The 19,927-nt window shown below is 34.0% G+C and overlaps 1 protein-coding gene across 3 annotated transcripts in view; it reads left to right on the plus strand.

Annotated features, from left to right (window-relative positions):
- The window catches only part of LOC143079481 (inositol 1,4,5-trisphosphate-gated calcium channel ITPR1-like), a 283,048-nt gene that overhangs the window by 182,000 nt on the left and 81,121 nt on the right, over window positions 1–19,927 (plus strand). For all 3 annotated transcript variants that reach the window (XM_076254840.1, XM_076254849.1, XM_076254857.1), the window contains 3 exons: window positions 10,005–10,130; window positions 12,463–12,591; window positions 13,192–13,312. In XM_076254840.1, coding sequence (XP_076110955.1) covers window positions 10,005–10,130; window positions 12,463–12,591; window positions 13,192–13,312 — 376 coding nt within the window. The remainder of the gene's footprint in view (window positions 1–10,004; window positions 10,131–12,462; window positions 12,592–13,191; window positions 13,313–19,927) is intronic.

Genomic DNA, 19,927 nt, shown 5'->3' on the forward strand with positions numbered 1-19,927 from the left:
CCAAATAAGCATTATTTCACGTTGGCGTCGTCGTCATGTGTGGTCGTCGTCGTCGTCGTCCGAATACTTTTAGTTTTCGCACCATAACTTTAGTATTAGTAAATAGAAATCTATGAAATTTAAACACAAGGTTTATGACCATAAAAGGAAGGTTGGGTTTGATTTTGGGAGTTTTGGTCCCAACAGTTTAGGAATAAGGGGCCCAAAGGGTCCAAAATTGAACTTTGTGTGATTTCATCAAAAATTGAATAATTGGGGTTCTTTGATATGCTGAATCTAACTATGTATGTAGATTTTTATACCCCCGCTTTAAAAAAGGGGGGTATACTGTTTTACCTCTGTCTGTCCATCAGTCTGTCCGTCAGTCAGTCAGTCCGTCCCATGAAACTTTCGTCACATTTTTCTCAGGAACTACACATCCACCTTTTCTGTAATTTGGTATCAACATTTATATATGTCAGCCATACCGTGTGATGCGTTTTCAGATTCATCACTTGACAACTTCCTGTTTACGGAACACTTGTCTGATTTTACACATGATAGCCAAGTTGAAAATTTTCGTCACATTTTTCTCAGGAACTACAATACAAGGATTTCTGAAATTTGGTTTCAGGATTTATATAAGTCAGCTATACCGTGTGATGCGTTTTCAGATTCATCACTCGACAACTTCCTGTTTACCGAACACTTGTATGATTTTACACATGATAGCCAAGTTGAAAATTTTCGTCACATTTTTCTCAGGAACTACAATACAAGGATTTCTGAAATTTGGTTTCAGGATTTATATAAGTCAGCTATACCGTGTGATGCGTTTTCAGATTCATCACTCGACTACTTCCTGTTTACCGAACACTTGTATGATTTTACACATGATAACCAAGTTAAAAATTTTCGTCACATTTTTCTCAGGAACTACAATACAAGGATTTCTGAAATTTGGTTTCAGGATTTTTATAAGTCAGCTATACCGTGTGATGCGTTTTCAGATTCATCACTCGACAACTTCCTGTTTACCGAACACTTGCATATTTTTACACTATTAATATTATCCACTTGCGGCGGGGGTATCATCAGTGAGCAGTAGCTCGCAGTTTCACTTGTTAATTTTTGGTCCCGTTTTCAAATTGGTCTACATTAAGGTCCAAAGGGTCCAAAATTAATCTTAGTTTAATTTTAACAAAAATTGAATCCTTGGGGTTCTTTGATATGCTGAATTTAAAAATGTACTTAGATTTTTAATTATTGGCCTAGTTTTCAAGTTGGTCCAAATGGGGGTCCAAAATTAAACTTTGTTTGATTTCATCAAAAATTGAATAAATGGGTTCTTTGATATGCCAAATCTAACTGTGTATGTAGATTCTTAATTTTTGGTCCAGTTTTCAAATTGGTCTACATTAAGGTCCAAAGGGTCCAAAATTAAACTAAGTTTGATTTTAACAAAAATTAAATTCTTGGGCTTATTTGATATGCTTTATCTAAACATGTACTTTGATTTTTGATTATGGGCCCAGTTTTCAAGTTGGTCCAAATCAGGATTCCATATCAAGTATTGTGCAATAGCAAGAAATTTTCAATTGCACAGTATTGCACAATAGCAAGAAATATCTAATTGCACAATATTGTGCAATAGCAATTAATTTTCAATTGGAGTTATCTTTCTTTGTATAGAATAGTAGTTGATAATATATGTTGGAAATTTGCCAGACATGACTATGATGTCATTTTCTATTTTTATTTGCCAATAACTTTATGTAAATAACTTCATTGGAAATTTGCCAATATAAAATGTTGCTGATGAAGCTTTTTTTCCTTATCTTATCTAAAATGTTTTTAGATAATGTATGTTGGACATTTGCCAGACATGACTATGATGTCATTTTCTATTTTTATTTGCCAATAACTTTATGTAAATAACTTCATTGGAAATTTGCCAATATAAAATGTTGCTGATGAAGTTTTTTTTAATTGTTTTATACAATAAACAATGTATATTCACTTTTACTACCAACCAATCTTTACCATTCAGTGATAACAAGCACTTTATTTGACATTTTAATATTTTATGATGTATTTAAAAGAGTAGTTATTGTTGCAAACTCCATTAGAAATTTGAATTGATATCAGTTTTGGAAAAAAGGAAACGGGGATGTGAAAAAAAAAAATGGGGGGGGGGGGGGGGGGGTAAATTTTTCTCATTTCAGATTTCATAAATAAAAAGAAAATTTCTTCAAACATTTTTTTGAGAGGATTAATATTCAACAGCATAGTGAATTGCTCAAAGGCAAAAAAACATTTTTAAGTTCATTAGACCACATTCATTCTGTGTCAGAAACCTATGCTGTGTCAACTATTTAATTTTAGATTTAAATAAGTTTGAAGAAGAAATCTTTAATTGATTTGTAAAATCTTGACATTTGTTTTGTGTAAAAAAACCCATGTAATGTCAAAAATTTGATCACAATCCAAATTCAGAGCTGTATCACGCTTGAATGTTTTGTCCATACTTGCCCCAACTGTTCAGGGTTCGACCTCTGCGGTCGTATAAAGCTGCGCCCTGCAGAGCACCTGGTTGGTTATTATCTTGAATATTATTATAGATAGAGATAAACTGTAAACAGCAATAATGTTCAGCAAAGAAAGATCTACAAATAAGTCAACATGACCAAAATTGTCATTGACCCCTTAAGGAGTTATTGCCCTTTATAGTCAATTTTTAACCATTTTTCTAAAATTTTAGTATTCTTTTAAAAAATCTTCTCCTCTGAAACTACTGGGCCAAATTTAACCAAACTTGGCCACAATCATCATTGGGGTATTTAGTTCGAAAAATGTGTCTGATGACTTGGCCAACCAACCAAGATGGCAGCCAAGGCTAAAAATAGAACATAGGGATGAAATGTAGATTTTGACTTACATCTCTGAAACCAAAGCATTTAGAGCAAATCTGATGTGGGGGTAAATAGTTATCAAAGGTACCAGGATTATAATTTAGTACGCCAGACGCGCGTTTGTCTACATCAGACTCATCAGTGACGCTCATATCAAAATATTTATAAAGCCAAACAAGAACAAAGTTGAAGAGCATAAATTGTTTATCAGGTTAAGATCTATCTGCCCTTAAATTTTCAGACAAAACAGACAACCTGTTGTTGGGTTGCTGCCCTAGTATCAGGGCTTCCAAAAAACATTTGAGCCAGCCGGACATTTTATATCTGATCCCGATTTTAATCCCTTAAGACTAAGTCACAAAAGGCAATTATGGTAATCAGATGGCCATTCCAATGATAATGACATTAGATTAAAAAACGATTTTAGACTTTACTTTGTTTTGTATGTTTGGATGTAAACTGTTAAATTGGTAGTGTATCATTCAAAGTGTGCATATCAGCGTGCTCATATCTGCCATAGACTCTTTATTTGTGCAAAATGACATGTCAAAAACTTCATTTTCGTTTTGAAAATCACGTTTTTCTAAAACTGGATGTTGACTTGACAATGGTAAAACATGGACCGTAAACGGATACGTAAAATCCGTGTACATTTGCAAAGCATGACTGAGTGAAGAAGCTCTTTCCACGTTATTTCTTCAACAAAATGCTTGAAATGAACGTTAATACTGGGCCAGTATTAGTATTTTTAACGAAATTTTGGAGTTTTTGGTTATAATCTTGAATATTATTATAGATAGAGATAAACTGTATACAACAATAATGTTCAGCAAAGTAAGATCTACAAATAGGTCAACAGGACCAAAATTGTCAGTTTACCCATTAAGGAGTTATTGCCTTTTATAGTCATTTTTAAACCATTTTCTAAAATTTTAGTAATCTTTTAAAAAAATCTTCTCCTGAAACTACTGGGCCAAATTTAACCAAACTTGGCCACAATCATCATTGGGGTATTTAGTTTTAAAAATGTGTTTGATGACCTGGTCAACCAACCAAGATGGCCGCCATAGCTAAAAATAGTACAAGGGGTAAAATGTAGATTTTGGCTTCTATCTCTGAAACTAAAGAATTTAGAGCAAATCTGACATGGGGTAAAATTGTTTATCGGGTCAAACCAAACTTGGCCACAATTATCATTGGGGTACCTAGTTTGAAAAATGTGTGGCGTGACCCTGCCAACCAACCAAGATGGCCGCCATGGCTAAAAATAGAACATAGGGGTAAAATGTAGATTTTGGCTTATAACTCTGAAACCAAAGCATTTAGAGCAAATCTGATGTGGGGGTGAAATTGTTTATTACTTGGAGATCTATCTGCCCAGAAATTTTCAGACAAATTGAACAACCTGTTGTTGGGTTGCTGCCCCCAAATTAGTAATTTTAAGGAAATTTTGCAGATTTTGATTATTATCTTGAATATTATTATAGATAGAGATAAACTGTAAACAGCAATAATGTTCAGCAAAGAAAGATCTACAAATAAGTCAACATGACCAAAATTGTCAATTGACCCCTTAAGGAGTTATTGCCCTTTATAGTCATTTTTCAACAATTTTCATAAATTTTTGTGTAAATTTTAGAAAATATTTTCCACTGTAATTACTGGGCCAAGATCATTATTGATAGAGATAATTGTAGCAACAAGAATGTTCAGTAAAATAAGATCTACAAACACATCACGATCACCAAAACACAATTATGTCATGAATTTATCTGTGTCCATTGTTAAACATGCACATATTTACTGACCAAGGTGAGCGACACAGGCTCTTGAGAGCCTCTAGTTTTTGGTTCAGATTGCAAGCATTGTAAATTTAGCACCTGTATTTTTTTCTACCAATTCAAATCTATGAGGTGAAGGCAAGTTTTCAATAATTCATACTTTAATTACTCATCATAGTTTGCCATTGACACTACTCATAGGCCAAGAATATGATGTCACACTTCAAAGCTTTTTTAAGATCTTTGAATAGAGAATTTTGTAAAAGTTTGATCATTAAAATCCTTCAATATAAACATATTTTTATACAACCGCAAAAAATTATTGCGTTCGTATAATGGTATGATGTTGTCGTCTGCGTCTGCATCTGCGTCGTAGTCCCAAGACACATTTGGTGTTCGGACAATAGCTAAAGTTCAAGTGAATGGATCTCTATGAAATTTTATAAAAAGGCTCAATACCCCTAAAGGAAGGTTTGGATTGGTTTTGGAGATGATGGTCCCTACCGTTTTGGAATTAGGGACCCAAAAGAAGCATTTTTCTTCTTTTTCAGATCTTAACTTGTGTATAAGCATTTCAATTGCTCTGAAATTGTACCGCAATGTTTAATTCTACAAGGAGATGGTTTGGATTGATTTTGGGGGTTATGGTCCCAAATGTGTAGGAATTTGGGGCTAAAAAAAGCATTTTTTTTGGTTTTCAGTCAATAACTTGTGTTTAAGTGTATAAATCTCTCTGAAATTATACAAGTTTCCATACTGCAAAGGGATGGTAATTTGGGAGGGGGGGGTTATGGTTCAAATCATCAAGCAATTCGGGACAAAAAAGGGAGAAAACAAGGGTTTTTCTGATTAAAGGACAATTTATAAACTTTAAAAGCAGTGAAGGGGAGGTAATCCCATTAAAATTTAAAGAACACTGTTATATATATGTATATGTTTGATTACTTGATTACCTCCCTTACATTGATTGAAAATTATGCTCTAAGAAATGATGATTGTCTTGAGATGTGTAGCTGTAAATTTATTTTTAGAAGTTACGGTACTGTTTATTAATATTAATTTTAACCATGACTGTATGTATTTGAATGAGTAGTTATAGTTGCCAACTCCATAAGAAATTTGAAGTGAGATTATTTTTTTAATAAGGAAAGGGGGGAGGTGAAAAAAAAAATGTGGAAGGGGGTGGGGGTAGGGGGGTTATTTTTTCTCATTTCAGATTTTAGAAATTAAAAAGAATTTTTCTACAAATATTTTTTTTTGACGGGATTAATATTCAACAGCATAGTGTATTGCTCAATAGCAAAAATAAAATAAATTTTAAGTTCATTAGACCACATTCATTCTGTGTCAGAAACCTATGATGTGTCATCTACTTAATCACAATCCAAATTCAGAGCTGTATCAAGCTTGAATGTTGTGTCCATACTTGCCCAAACTGTTCAGGGTTCGACCACTGCAGTGGTATAAAGCTGCACCCTGCGGAGCATCTGGTTCTCTTTTGAATTGTTTTACATTTTTCATTTCGATGTCTTTTATGGCTGACTATGCAGTATGGGCTTAGCTTATTGTTGTAGGGTGTACAGTGACCTATTGTTGTTCATTTCTGTCATTTGGTCTCTTGTGAAGTGTTGTCTTATTGGCACTCATACCACATCTTTTTTTTTTATATATATAGAGAGAGAATACAATAATTATTCATTTGGCACGAAAATTGAGGAATGTTAAAGTTGTAATTAGGAGTAGGGACTATGTTGTGATCCGTCCCTTTGTCAATCTCTTTTTAGCTCACCAGGGCACAAAGGGCCCCATGTGAGCTTATGCCATCACTTGGCGTTCGTTGTCATCGTCTGTTGTCCTAAACTATTTCATAAATGTCCTCCTCTAAAACTACTAAATAATACATACCTTCAAACTTTAATTAAATGTTCTTTAGGGTATCTAGTTTATAAATTGTATCTGAATTTTTTGATCAATCGACATACATGGCTACCATTGCTAAAAATAGAACATAGAGGGCTTATATCTCAAAAACTAAAGATTTTAGAGCAAATCTAACATGGAGTAAGATTGTTCAATTGGTCAAGATCTATCAGCTCTGAGATTTTCAGACGATTCGAACACCCATTGTTGGCTTTCTGTTACTAAATTGTTAGTTTTAAGGAAATTTTGCAGTTTTTATACAACCACAAAAATGTAAAAAAAAATTGTTGTATATTGGTATCACCATGTTGATCACGTTGTTGTCATCGTCCTTAGACAGATGGTTTTCGGATAATAACTTTAGTATATGTAAATAGAAATCAATGAAATATTAACACAAGGTTTATAACTACTAAAGGCAGGTTGGGATTGATTTTGGGGGTTATTTGTCCAACAGTTTAGGAATTAGGGGCCTAAAAGGGGTCAAAATAAGAATGTTTCTAGTTTCCAGACAATTATTTATTAAACTTGTTTGTTAGTGTATTGATCTTTCTGAAATTGTACCACAAGGTTCCATATTACAAAGGGAAGGCTGGGATTGAGTTTTGGGGTAATTGTCCTCATGGTTCAGGAATTAGGGGCCGAAAAGGGGCAAAAAACAAGCATTTTTTTTAGTTTCCAGGCAATAACTTGTGTTTAAAGGGTATGAATCTCTCTAAAATTGTAATGCAAAGCATCACAACACAAAGGGAAAGCTGGGATTGCATTTTGGGGGTTATTAGCGTTCAGGAATTAGGGTCCAAGAAACAAGCATTTTTCTAGTTTCCAGACAATTACTTTGTTGGTTGGGGTTTTTTTTTTTTGGGGGGGGGGGGGGGGTAAAAAAAATTCATAATTTTTTGTCGAGCCTGCAACTTTTGTTGCAGAAAGCTCGACATAGGGATAGTGATCCGGCGGCGGCGGCTACGGCGGCGGCTACGGCGGCGGTGTTAGCTAACTTCTTAAAAGCTTTATATTTTAGAAGGTGGAAGACCTGGATGCTTCATACTTTGTATATAGATGCCTCATGTTACGAAGTTTCCGTCAGTCACATGTCCAATGTCCTTGACCTCATTTTCATGGTTCAGTGACCACTTGAAAAAAAAGTTCAGATTTTTTGTAATGTTGAATTCTCTCTTATTATAAGTAATAGGATAACTATATTTGATATGTGCGTACCTTGAAAGGTCCTCATGTCTGTCAGACAGTTTTCACTTGACCTCGACCTCATTTCATGGATCAGTGAACAAGGTTAAGTTTTGGTGGTCAAGTCCATATCTCAGATACTACAAGCAATAGGGCTAGTATATTCGGTGTATGGAAGGACTGTAAGGTGTACATCTCCAACTGGCAGGTGTCATCTGACCTTGACCTCATTTTCATGGTTCAGTGGTTATAGTTAAATTTTTGTGTTTTGGTCTGTTTTTCTCATACTATATGCAATAGGTCTACTATATTTGTTGTATGGAATGATTGTAAGGTGTACCTATCTAGCGGGCAGATGTCATGTGACCTTGACCTCATTTTCATGGTTCAGTGGTCAAAGTTAAGTTTTTGAGTTTTGGTCTTTTTATCTAAAACTATATGCCATAGGTCATCTATATTTGGTGTATGGAAATATTTTATGATCTTTATGTCAGTCGCGCAGGTTTTATTTGACCATGACCTCATTTTCACGGTTCATTGCACAGTGTTAAGTTTTTGTGTTTTGGTCTATTTTTCTTAAACTATAAGTAATAGGTCAACTATATATGTTGTATAGAAGCATTGTTAGCTGTACATGTCTGCCTGGCATGGTTCATCTGACCTTGACCTCATTTTCAAGGTTTATTGGTCTTTGTTTAGTTATCTTGGTTAATGTTAAGTTTATGTGACAGTTGTATTAAAGCTTAGCTTTATACTTAGGACTATCAACATAATATCAATGATTAGTATAGAAGGCGAGACATTTCAGCGTGTGCACTCTTGTTTTTTATCTTAAAATTTTCCATTTTCCATTGATTTATAGTTCTTATTTGTATATTAAAGGGAAAATTACTGATATAGCAGGAGATACACATCAAATATGATGTGTACATTATTATATAAAGTATTTGGCAATAGCAGGAAATCTTCAGTTGCATAGTACATTTTTGTATTGCACTACTATAGCACAGTATTGTGCATATGCAAGAAATCCTCAAATCAATTGCACATTATTGGGTAATTACAAGAAATCTTCTATTTCACATTATTGCACCAAAGCAAGAAATCTGATATTGCACAGTATTGTGCAATAGCAAGAAATCTTCTATAGAAAATAAATAGAAATATTTCAACCCATTTCAAATTTTTAAGATCTTTCACCACATTCATTTTGTGTGGAAACCTATGTTATATAAAAATTTGATCACAATCCAAATTCAGACAGTATCAAGCTTGAATATTGTGTCCAAACTTGCACCAACTGTTCAGGGTTCGACCACTGCAGTCGTATCAGGCTGCTCTCAGCGAAGCATTTTATTTGTTATTATCTTGAATATTATTATAGATAGATATAAACTATAAATAGCAATAATGTTCAACAAAGTAAGATCTACAAAACAGATAATATGACCTTAATTGTCAATTATCCCCTTAAGGAGATATTGCCCTTTAAAGACAATTTTACACAATTTGTTATCAACTTTGCTTACATTAAAAAATCTTCTCCTGAAACTATTGTGCCTAATACATCTTAACTTTAAAGAATGTTCATTTAGGAATCTTGTTTATGTATTGTATCTAATTTTTTTACCCATCAACAAACATGGCCGCCATAGCTAAAAATAGAACATAGGGGTCAAATGCATTTTTTGGCTTATATCTCAAAAACTGATCATTTAGAGCAAATCTGACATGTGGTTAAAATGTTCAAAGGTCAAAATCTATCAGCCCTGAAATTTTCAGTCATACTGAACAACCCAACTGGGTTGCTGCCATTGTCTAAATTGGTTATTATAAGGAATTTTGCAGTTTTTGGTTATTATCTGGAATATTATTGAAGAAAAAGATAAACTGTAAACAGCAAAATGTTCAGCAATGTAAGATCTACAATAAAGTTTAATTACCAAAATTGTCCCTTAAGAAGTTATTGCCCTTTAAGGACAAATTTACACAAGTTGTTTAAATATGACAGATACAATGAACATGTAAATGGCATTTTTAAGCCACCCATTAATATATATTGAAAAGCAAAAATAATCATTGATGAAAGATTTAAGCAAAAAAATAACAGGTGAGCGATTCAGGCTCTTGAGAGCCTCTTATTTTTTTTAGGATGTAAAACTTCATGTTTCACATATTGAACTCATTAATTTTGTTAATTTTGTAAATGTTTCTATTATGATTGCAGGTGAAAGCAGCATACATTAACTTCCTAAATCACTGTTACATTGACACAGAGGTTGAGATGAAGGAGATTTATACCAGTCCACATATGTGGAACTTGTTTCAGAACTTCTTGGAGGATATGGGAAGGGTGAGTAGAATACAGTTTAATTTATACGTACAGTAAATTATACTTTTAATTTCTCTCTCCAATTTTAAGCTTTTACCAAGGCATCAATATCAAAAGACTAAGCTGTGCTGCTGACCTTGACCTAATTTTCATAGATCATTGGTCATCATTAATTTTCATGGTTAGGTCTTAAAATTCTCAGTTACTATAGGCACTAAATTAAGTTTATGTAAATGTATGAAATTATTATTAGGTGTACATGTTAATCTGGCATGGTTCATCTGACATTGACCTAATTTCATGAATTATTGATAATGTAAAGTTTATATGTGATACCTGTAGTTAAATCTTTGATCTTTAAATTTCAATTGAAATCATCTAATCAGAAGTCATTTGCTTCCTTTAGCACATCAATCATGAAAACAGCAAGTTTTATAAGCCTGAAAAAACTGTTGCATGGTTTTGACTGAGCATAAGAAACTTTATACCTGCTGTTGATATTCTTTCTGCAAATATTATTATCTGATATTTAAGATTTTCATAACAGAATTTTGCTTGTATAACGTAGCAGCCATTTCTTTGTGTATAACAGTTACTTATTTGATTATGTGCTACTGTGGAAGACAGACTGAATTAGAGGGCAAGGGGTTCTCAATAGGAAAAATCCTTGCCATCATGCATAATATATATTGATGTCACAGTAATGTGCCCCAAGTTCACACAATCTATAAATATACATGATTTAATCTGTTTTTAAAATACTATGGGGTCTCTATACTTTAGAAATTGTGTTTCTTTATGGTTATGGTAAGATAAGGGGATGTTCTAGGTTAAAGTTAGGTTTTTGTTTAAGTTTAAGGTTTTGGTTAAGGGTCCCGGTTCTTTAGAATTCATGGGGATGTCATAGTTATGGTTAATGTAAGGCTTAAGAATGGGTTTGGGACCCGTTTGGGTATAGTTTAGAGTTCAGGATAGTTTGATATACCTTTATATAGTTGAGACCTTTAAAGTAAATTGGGTCAAGAAATAGGTCTTGATGTCTGCTTTGCAGACTACATCAAACCTTGACATCATGTTCATGGATCATTGATAATGCAGGCGCGTAGCTGCATATACGCTAACACGCAGTTGCGTGCACATCGATTCGGCATAAAAAAAAAATATGGCAAAATAAAAATATAAATTAAATGATTAAAGGAAACACATATGTTGTCACTTTTTTTTTGATTAATGAAATGTTATTAAATAACGGCATTTGGTTTCAAAATAAAAGTTATATTGGAGATCGACAAAATCGGACAGTAACATGTATCTTTTACAATATTTGAATTTGTTATACTCAGTCTAAGACATGTAGTTTCGGAGCACATTTTACGGAGTACGGTTTATCTGTTTGGAATGAGATGTTCCAATCGGCATTAAATTTATCAGATCCCGAGGCGATGTGTTCGACAGACAACAAGACCCAATCACCCTGCAAACACGCCAAAACAGTACTGGAAAGTCTCATTATATTTTGCGTTCATAGACCATATGATAATGAAACTGGAGAGTGGAGTCGCGTCTGGTATTATTAGAAAATCGCTTCTTTGCGCCGTATCTGCTTCCTTGTGTTGTTGGAAATATAACAAACGAAGAAATCTCTGAGACATACGAAACTGACCTGGCATGTAATTTTGACGAATTCAATTGGGAGGTCGCTCGATGGCGAACACGTACGCTGATTTATAACACCTCGCGAGTGCTACCGTGGAGATATATCAAGGTACTACGTCTGTTGGAAACTTGCAAATGTACGATCAACAATGAACAACGACAGGTTATCATCGCTTAGGCATTACTGCATATTCATCGGGAATTCAGTGTTAATATTGACAAAGTAATAGAGAAGTTCGTTTCTGCCTAGACCCGAAGAGCAGATTTTGGACAATTTTGAGTAATTTCGGTATCACAAAAATGTGTTGTTTATGTATTCAATTTACCATTATTTACTCTATTCAGAAGATTAATTAATAGTTTTCATTCATAAATTGTTTATAAGTCCTTTCTACATGTAGCTCCTCTTTTAACTATGACCGAAACCCGAAAAAAAAACAAAAAATCTGCATAAAAGGGTCTCAAAAATTTCGCCTCGCTCCGCTCGGCAGTAGTTGCTTGCACATCATTTCGTTCTAGCTACGCCCCTGTAATGTTTAGTTTGTGTGATACCTGTATAAGACTTTCATCTACAAATTCAGACATTTCAATGTGTGCACTCATATTAAATAATTTTGACAAGTTTTATTACTTTTTATGATAATAATGGAAATCTATCTGTGAGACAATAACCAGATTGTCTTTATTTTGTTTCTAGGTATCAACAGCTACTACAGATCGTAAACATGCTGATATCTCCTTAGAGAATTATGTTACAGAAACTGTTATGAATGTTATATACACATTCTTCAGTTCACCTTTCTCTGATCAGACAACTGCTTTACAGGTAATTTATCTATTTTAACTGTGATTAAGGAGATTTTGTATGACTGCCAAATATATAGTCAACTATAGGACACTAACCAGTCTTCAACAATGAGCAAAACCCATACAGAAGATATAAAAAGGAGGAAATTTATTTCAAAAGGTATATATGTATCAGCAAGGTCATGAGACTGCATAACTATTTTTGCAGGAGTTATTCCACTTGAAATTAGAAATTATATGGAAAATAACAGTGTTAGCGATCTCAACCAATGACAACCACTGAATAACAGTCTCTTGACTTGAAATATGCCTTTATAAAATGTGATGGATTAAACATGTTAGCAATTGCTCAAACCCCTGCCCTAATGCTCGGAAATTGGTGTTTCCCAGAAAAAATTGTGAATGTTTTAAAGATTTGCTTGATCTAACTTTTTCTTTCTTTCATGTTTTGCAAGGTTACCAGAAGAAGTAACAATTTCAAAAGTTTTAATGAGTTACTTAATCCTTATCATACGTCAAATGAGCAGTACCATATAGCATATTGTATTACTATTATAATATCATATTTTGGAATGTTTTGTGTAAACACATGGTTAATTTATGAATAACTATGTTGTAGGCCCGGCAGCCAGTCTTTGTCAAGCTGTTACAAGGAGCTTTCAGAGTGTCTGACTGCCCTTGGTTAAGTGGATCTCAAAAGTACCATGTTGAAACGTGTATAAAGACATTAGCAGATATAGGTTTGTAATACCAGTTAATACATTGAATAAGTTCAGATGATCATTTCAAATAACCATTTGTGTTTGAATCTGTTTAAGACAGTAATACTTACAGGTCATATACTATCTATGTTAAGTAAAAATAAAAAATAAATCCATCATGTTAGTCCAGCAGCTAAGTCCAATATTTTGGGACAATTGATCACTTAATGGTAAAAGCATGAAATTTTGCACAGTGTTAGTTATGATGCTTATAAACATTTTTGGATATGGAGCCATACAAAAAAAATCCACAATGGCCGCCAATTTCAAAATGGCTGCCAACAGTGATGAAGCTGAGTCCAAAAATATAGTATTATTTATCATTAGAAAATAAAAGCACAAAACTTCGCATATTGCTGGTTATGATGGTAATTAATATTTTCTGAATATGGAAAAATAAAAAAATAATTCAAAATGGCCGCCCACAGTCATGAGACAGAGTCCAAAAATAAAGTATAATTTATCAATTGAAAATAAAAGCACACCACTTTGCATATTGCTAGTAATGATGCTTATTAATCTTAACGAATATTGAACAATCAAAAATAATCTCAAAATGGCCGACAAATTCAAAATGGCGGCCAACAGTCATTAGGCAGAATAAAAAAAAAATAGGTTTAATTGAACATTTGAAAATAAAAGCACAAAACTTTGTATATTGCATATGATGCTAATTTATCTTTTCTGAATATGGAAAACAATTCGATAATGGCCGCCAAAAGTCTTATTTTCAAACATTATATCGTGTATATCTAGAAAGCCATTAACAATCAACAAATAGTTGTGTTTTGCGAAAATTTCAAGATTTCAGGTTATCATCTTGAATTACATACATTTTGTTTGTCTTTTTGACTTTTGTGATTCAAGCGTCACTGATACGTCATTTGTAGACGAAACACGCGTCTGGCATACAGAAGTTATCCACAAGGAATATATAAACAAATTTACGATCATAGTTCTTACAACATGGCTACTGAAAAGACATTCAGGGTATCAAGTGTAGAATATGACAAACCAACTAAATCAAATAACAAATAAATAATATTGATTGGGCAAATTGCATCCTATGCCAAGAAATTATAGATGAAAAACTGATATGCCCATTTGGTTCTAAACGTCTCAATGTTGGGGCTGGTTATCAATCTTTAGCTGACAATATTAAGAAGTTTCATGCATTGCGATTAATGCCTGAAGGCATTAATGTGTGCATTGAAAACTTAGATGAGGGATCTGGAATAGCACAGTCTTTCATTGACCACAAGGCATGTTGGCATAAATCTTGCAACTTAAAACTGAACAGGACAAAGTTAAATAGAGCAGAAAAACGAACATCACGTGAGAGTATAGATGAAGCCACCACATCTCAAAAAAAAACTAGACATAGCTTTTCCGTTCAGTCCACCAGTAATCCGTCTGTGTGCTTTTTCTGTAATGAAAATGACCAAGAAGCCCTTCACGAGTCCTCAACATTTGGACAAGATACACGTGTGAGAGAATGTGCAGTAAAATTAAATGACACATTGTTGCTTGCAAAGTTAAGTGCTGGTGATCTATTTGCACAGGAGGCAAAGTACCACTCTAAATGTTTAGTTTCCCTATATAATCGTGCATCTCGAATTGAAATAAAAAATGATAATGTCGAATCTAAGAAAGAAAGGCAAATCCATGGCATTGCATTTTCAGAACTAGTCTCTTATATAAATGAAACAAGGTCATGCGATGAGACCATAAGTGTTTACAAATTGTCAGATCTATGTAAACTGTATACGGAAAGAATAACATGTCTAGGTGCAGATGTTTCATCTAGAGTTAATAGTTCACGACTAAAAGACAGAATTGTATCTAATTTCCCAGACTTAGATGCTTACAAACAAGGCCGTGAAAACATTCTTGCTTTCAAAGATGACATTGGTCCTGCATTGAAGAGAGTCTGCTTAGAAGACTTTGATAATGAGTTTGTCAACATATCAAAAGCAGCTACATTTGTTCGTAAAGATATTTTCGCATCAAATTCAGAATTCAAAGGAACCTTCCCAAAGGGATGTCAGGAAGCTTCTGTACCCCAGTCATTGCTTTCTTTAATCAGTATGATTCAGTTTGGACCCAACATTCAGGACCGTTCCTATTCTCAGTCGACATTAACAATAGCACAGCTTCTGATGTATAGTTGTACAAAGAAACAATCCAACCGTCACATGAAAGATCATGAACCTCCAGTTTGTGCTTATTTGGGAGTCATGATCCACTGTAAGACTAGAAAACGTGATCTATTAGATACTTTCTTCAAACTTGGACTGTCTGTCTCTTACGATCGAGTGTTAGAAATTTCTACTTCAATGGCCAATGATGCTTGTCGTCGTTATGTTCAAGAAGGTATTGTTTGCCCTACCAATCTATTGCAAAATGTATTCACTTCATCTGCTGTAGACAACATTGATCACAATCCAAGCAGTATATCGTCAAAAGATTCATTCCATGGTACAGGTATATCTTTATTCCAACATATTTCAGAGGATGCTCAAGGCGTTGTTCAAGCATTGGACCAATCTGAAACTATGTTGAAATGTCAGTCAAAGAGAGTTTCTCTTTTACCAGAGAGTTATTCAAATCTTCCACCAGCTGTACTAAGATTCAACGAACCAGATATTCCATTAGTTGAAGGAGAACTTTCAATTGATATGTTCTCATTCCCAGCTGCATTAAAAGGGGAATTCAAATGGCTGAAACATGTTGCAGAAAATTCAAGTGTTAGGGCTACAGTGGGTACAAATATTTCATGGTCCGCCTATCATGCTGCAGTCCTGCCAGATGGGAATAAATTACCAGCAGTGTCTGCCCTTTTACCTCTGTTTCATGAGCAAGCAAAATCTGTTGCAATGATACGACACTCATTGAACATTATTCGTAGCGCTGTTAGAAAGCTAAATCCAGGCCAAACTCCAGTTGTTGCTTTTGACCAACCCCTTTTCACTGTAGCAAAACTAATACAGTGGAACTGGCCTCAGATATATGGTGAGGATCACTTTGTTCGGTGGCCTACACATAGAAATGGCTGCGTTCAAAGCACTTGGAAGTTGGCTTGAAGATAGTGGATGGACTAGTGTGTTAGTAAATGCACAGGTTACATCACCAGGTACAGCTGATTCATTCCTAAAGGCATCTCATGTTACAAAAACACGTAGAGCACACCAAGTTACAGCATGCACACTTTACCGTCTATTGTCAAATGCTTACTGTCAATACAAAGATGTTTTGAGGGATGATGAGGTTACCTTAGAATTTGAAGACTGGTGTTTGGAACGATCTAAAGAATCTCCTCATTTTAAATTTTGGTATACAACTCTCCGATTTGAATTGACAGTATTAATATTTATAAGGTCTATACGTGAGGCTAACTTTTCATTATATATTGAAGCTCTCTCAAAGATCATTCCTTGGTTTTTTGCCTTGGTGATATGGTTCAGTTACCAAAAACGAACCCAGAAACCCACAGAGCATTCCTTGAGGGCAACTTTGTTGTCAACAAGACCGAGAAGAAATTTTCCTGTATGGCTATTGATCAAGCCCACGAACAAAATAATGCTTGTGTTAAAGCAGATGGTGGTGCTGTTGGGTTGACGGAAAATCCAGGGGCTCTTCGTAGATGGATGGTTGCAGGGCCTGAAATGGCTAGGTTGGTAAATGAATTTGAAAATGTCACTGAATGCTTTGTGAACACTAACGCATCTAATAAACTTCATCATGAACAAACATTATCCTTTCAAGAATCTTTCCGAAATGACATTGTGTCTTTGTATGATGTAATTGATGATCTTGGAAATCCGTTTTTAGAGACAAGTAAGGATTTGCTTGTATTAGATTCGAAGAACATTGTTGACATATCAGTTGTTAAAACTGTTAACACAATAGAATCATTGGGACAAGAACAGTTTGAAAAGTATACGAAAGAACGCCTTGTTGATCGAACAACGTCTGTCTTTGATACCATCAAGAGGAATAAGTTACCACTTTTTCAAACACCACCTCCTGCAAAGAAAACGTCTACGACAGATCACAAGCTAATGGCTTTTAAAAGTAATTGTTCTTTATTTTCAAGATTGTATATTGCTTGTCAATCAAGAGATGGAATTGTAAGCCTTTGTCGATATCAAATGATCAGTTTCACTGCTTTGGTAACTTTCTGCTATCACACAATGATGGTATATACATTCGAATACGGTAAAACTTAGACATTTTGACGCGCCATTTTGAATTTGGACGCCATTTTGATGATTTCTGTACCATAAGGTTTAACAACATAATAAATAACATATCTGAATTGTATTTCCTTAAGTTTCTGACATCTTTGGAACTCATTAGAATTGGAAGACTTCATCAAGTGAATGATGTTATACTTATGTCGGCCATCTTGAATTTGGCGGCCATATTGGATTTTTTTTTCGTGGTTTCATATCTGAATTTTGTCTATACCCTTTAATCTTTCATTTTGCCAAGTTCCATGCTTTTACCATAAAGTGATCAATTATTCTGATATCCGCTGGACTATGTCACTTAATTTTCATTTTGTGTCATAATTTCCCCCATTGGTATGTCAGTCTTCAATTTTACAAAAAGAGAATCAGTCGTGAAAACAAAATGGAGATAAGGTTAGATGTATCATCAGTTATCTGTATAAAACCACTTTGTGTGCTTTTTATATTTGCGGTCGTATATTGGTATGACGTTGGCGTCGTCATCGTTGTCGTCGTCGTCAGAAGACACATTGGTTTTCGCACTATAACTTTAGTTTAAATAAATAGAAATCTATGAAATTTTAACACAAGGTTTATGACCACAAAAGGAAGGTTGGGATTGATTTTGGAAGTTTTCGTCCTAACAGTTTAGGAAAAAGGGGCCAAAAAAGGGCCCAAATAAGCATTTTTCTTGGTTTTCCCACAATTACTTTAGTATAAGTAAATAGAAATCTATGAAATTTAAACACAAGGTTTATGAACACAAAAGGAAGGTTGGGATTGATTCTGGAGTTTTAGTCCCAACAGTTTAGGAATTAGGGGCCAAAAAGGGGCCCAAATAAGCATTATTCTTGGTTTTTCGCACCATAACTTTAGAACAAGTAAATAGAAAACTATGAAATTTATACACAAGGTTTATGACCATAAAATGAAGGTTGGGATCGATTTTAGGAGTTTTGGTCCCAACAGTTTAGGAATTAGGGTCCCAAAGGGTCGAAAATTTAACTTTGTTTGATTTCATCAAAAATTGAATTCTTGGGGTTCTTTGATATGCTGAATCTAAACATGTACTTAGATTTTTGATTATGGGCCCAGTTTTCAAGTTGGTCCAAATCAGGGTCCAAATTAAACTTAGTTTGATTTCAACAAAAATTGAATTCTTGGGGTTCTTTGATATGCTGAATCTAAACATGTACTTAGATTTTTTATTATGGGCCCAGTTTTCAAGTTGGTCCAAATCGGGCTCCAAATTAAACTTAGTTAGATTTCAACAAAAAATGAATTCTTTGGGTTCTTTGATATGCTGAATCTAAACATGTACTTAGATTTTTGATTATGGGCCCAGTTTTCAAGTTGGTCCAAATCGGGGTCCAAAATTTAACTTTGTTTGATTTCAACAAAAATTGAATTCTTGGGGTTCTTTGATATGCTAAATCTAAACATGTACTTAGATTTTTTATTATGGGCCCAGTTTTCAAGTTGGTCCAAATCGGGGTCCAAAATTAAACTTTGTTTGATTTCAACAAAAATTGAATCCTCAGGTTTCTTTGATATGCTAAATCTAAGGCAAGGATTTTTTAATTTGTTGGTTTATGGATCCGCCGACCCCATTTTGCCGATTTCCAGAATAAAAATAAAATTGACTTTTCATGCTTTTTTATTCCCGCCAACCCTAACAAATGCATTATCCCTGAAAAATAATTAAAATATTCTTTTTTTATGAAATGAAGTGCATTAATCACTAACAAAATTGATAACACTTTCTGTTGTGAAAAAATAAAACTTCCTGTTTACGTTTCTAAAAATAGACAAATCAATAATAACTGACCTTGAAATGTTGTTTGCGCAAATAATTTTGCGGAACGAAACCTGTGTTTAAAATTAATTACACAATAAGTTTGTTTTTTCCTATTTGTCATCAGTCCGTGAGATGCATCTTCTCATAGAAATAGACTTGCCTTAATGTGGACAGGTGTAAGTTGAAGACATCTAGTTAATTAAAGTACTGAATATTAACAAATCATTTAAAATTTTCTTGTTTTATAGATAAAAAAAAAAAAAAAAACATCGTCCATTTGAATAAAAAAAAAAAAAGGGAATGCATGACAACAGATTAACTCGATATTCTCGTTTTTCCAGTGGACGATTCTATTACATTTTTGACACCTGTGTTGAAACTGATTTCCGTACGACGTTTCACATCTTTTCTTTATCAGTTTTCATGCTTGAAGATCATTATTCACCAAGTTTACTGGAATTGATTAAGAGCTACGCAAATCTGTTTTTTTTTGTGAAATGACGATTTATTTTCGTCTTTGTCCGGGCACCCCCCTTTTTACGGGAAATTATTCGACAATGTAAT

This window comes from Mytilus galloprovincialis, chromosome 1, assembly GCF_965363235.1.
Source record: "Mytilus galloprovincialis chromosome 1, xbMytGall1.hap1.1, whole genome shotgun sequence".
NCBI classification, from domain to species: Eukaryota; Metazoa; Mollusca; class Bivalvia; order Mytilida; family Mytilidae; genus Mytilus; species Mytilus galloprovincialis.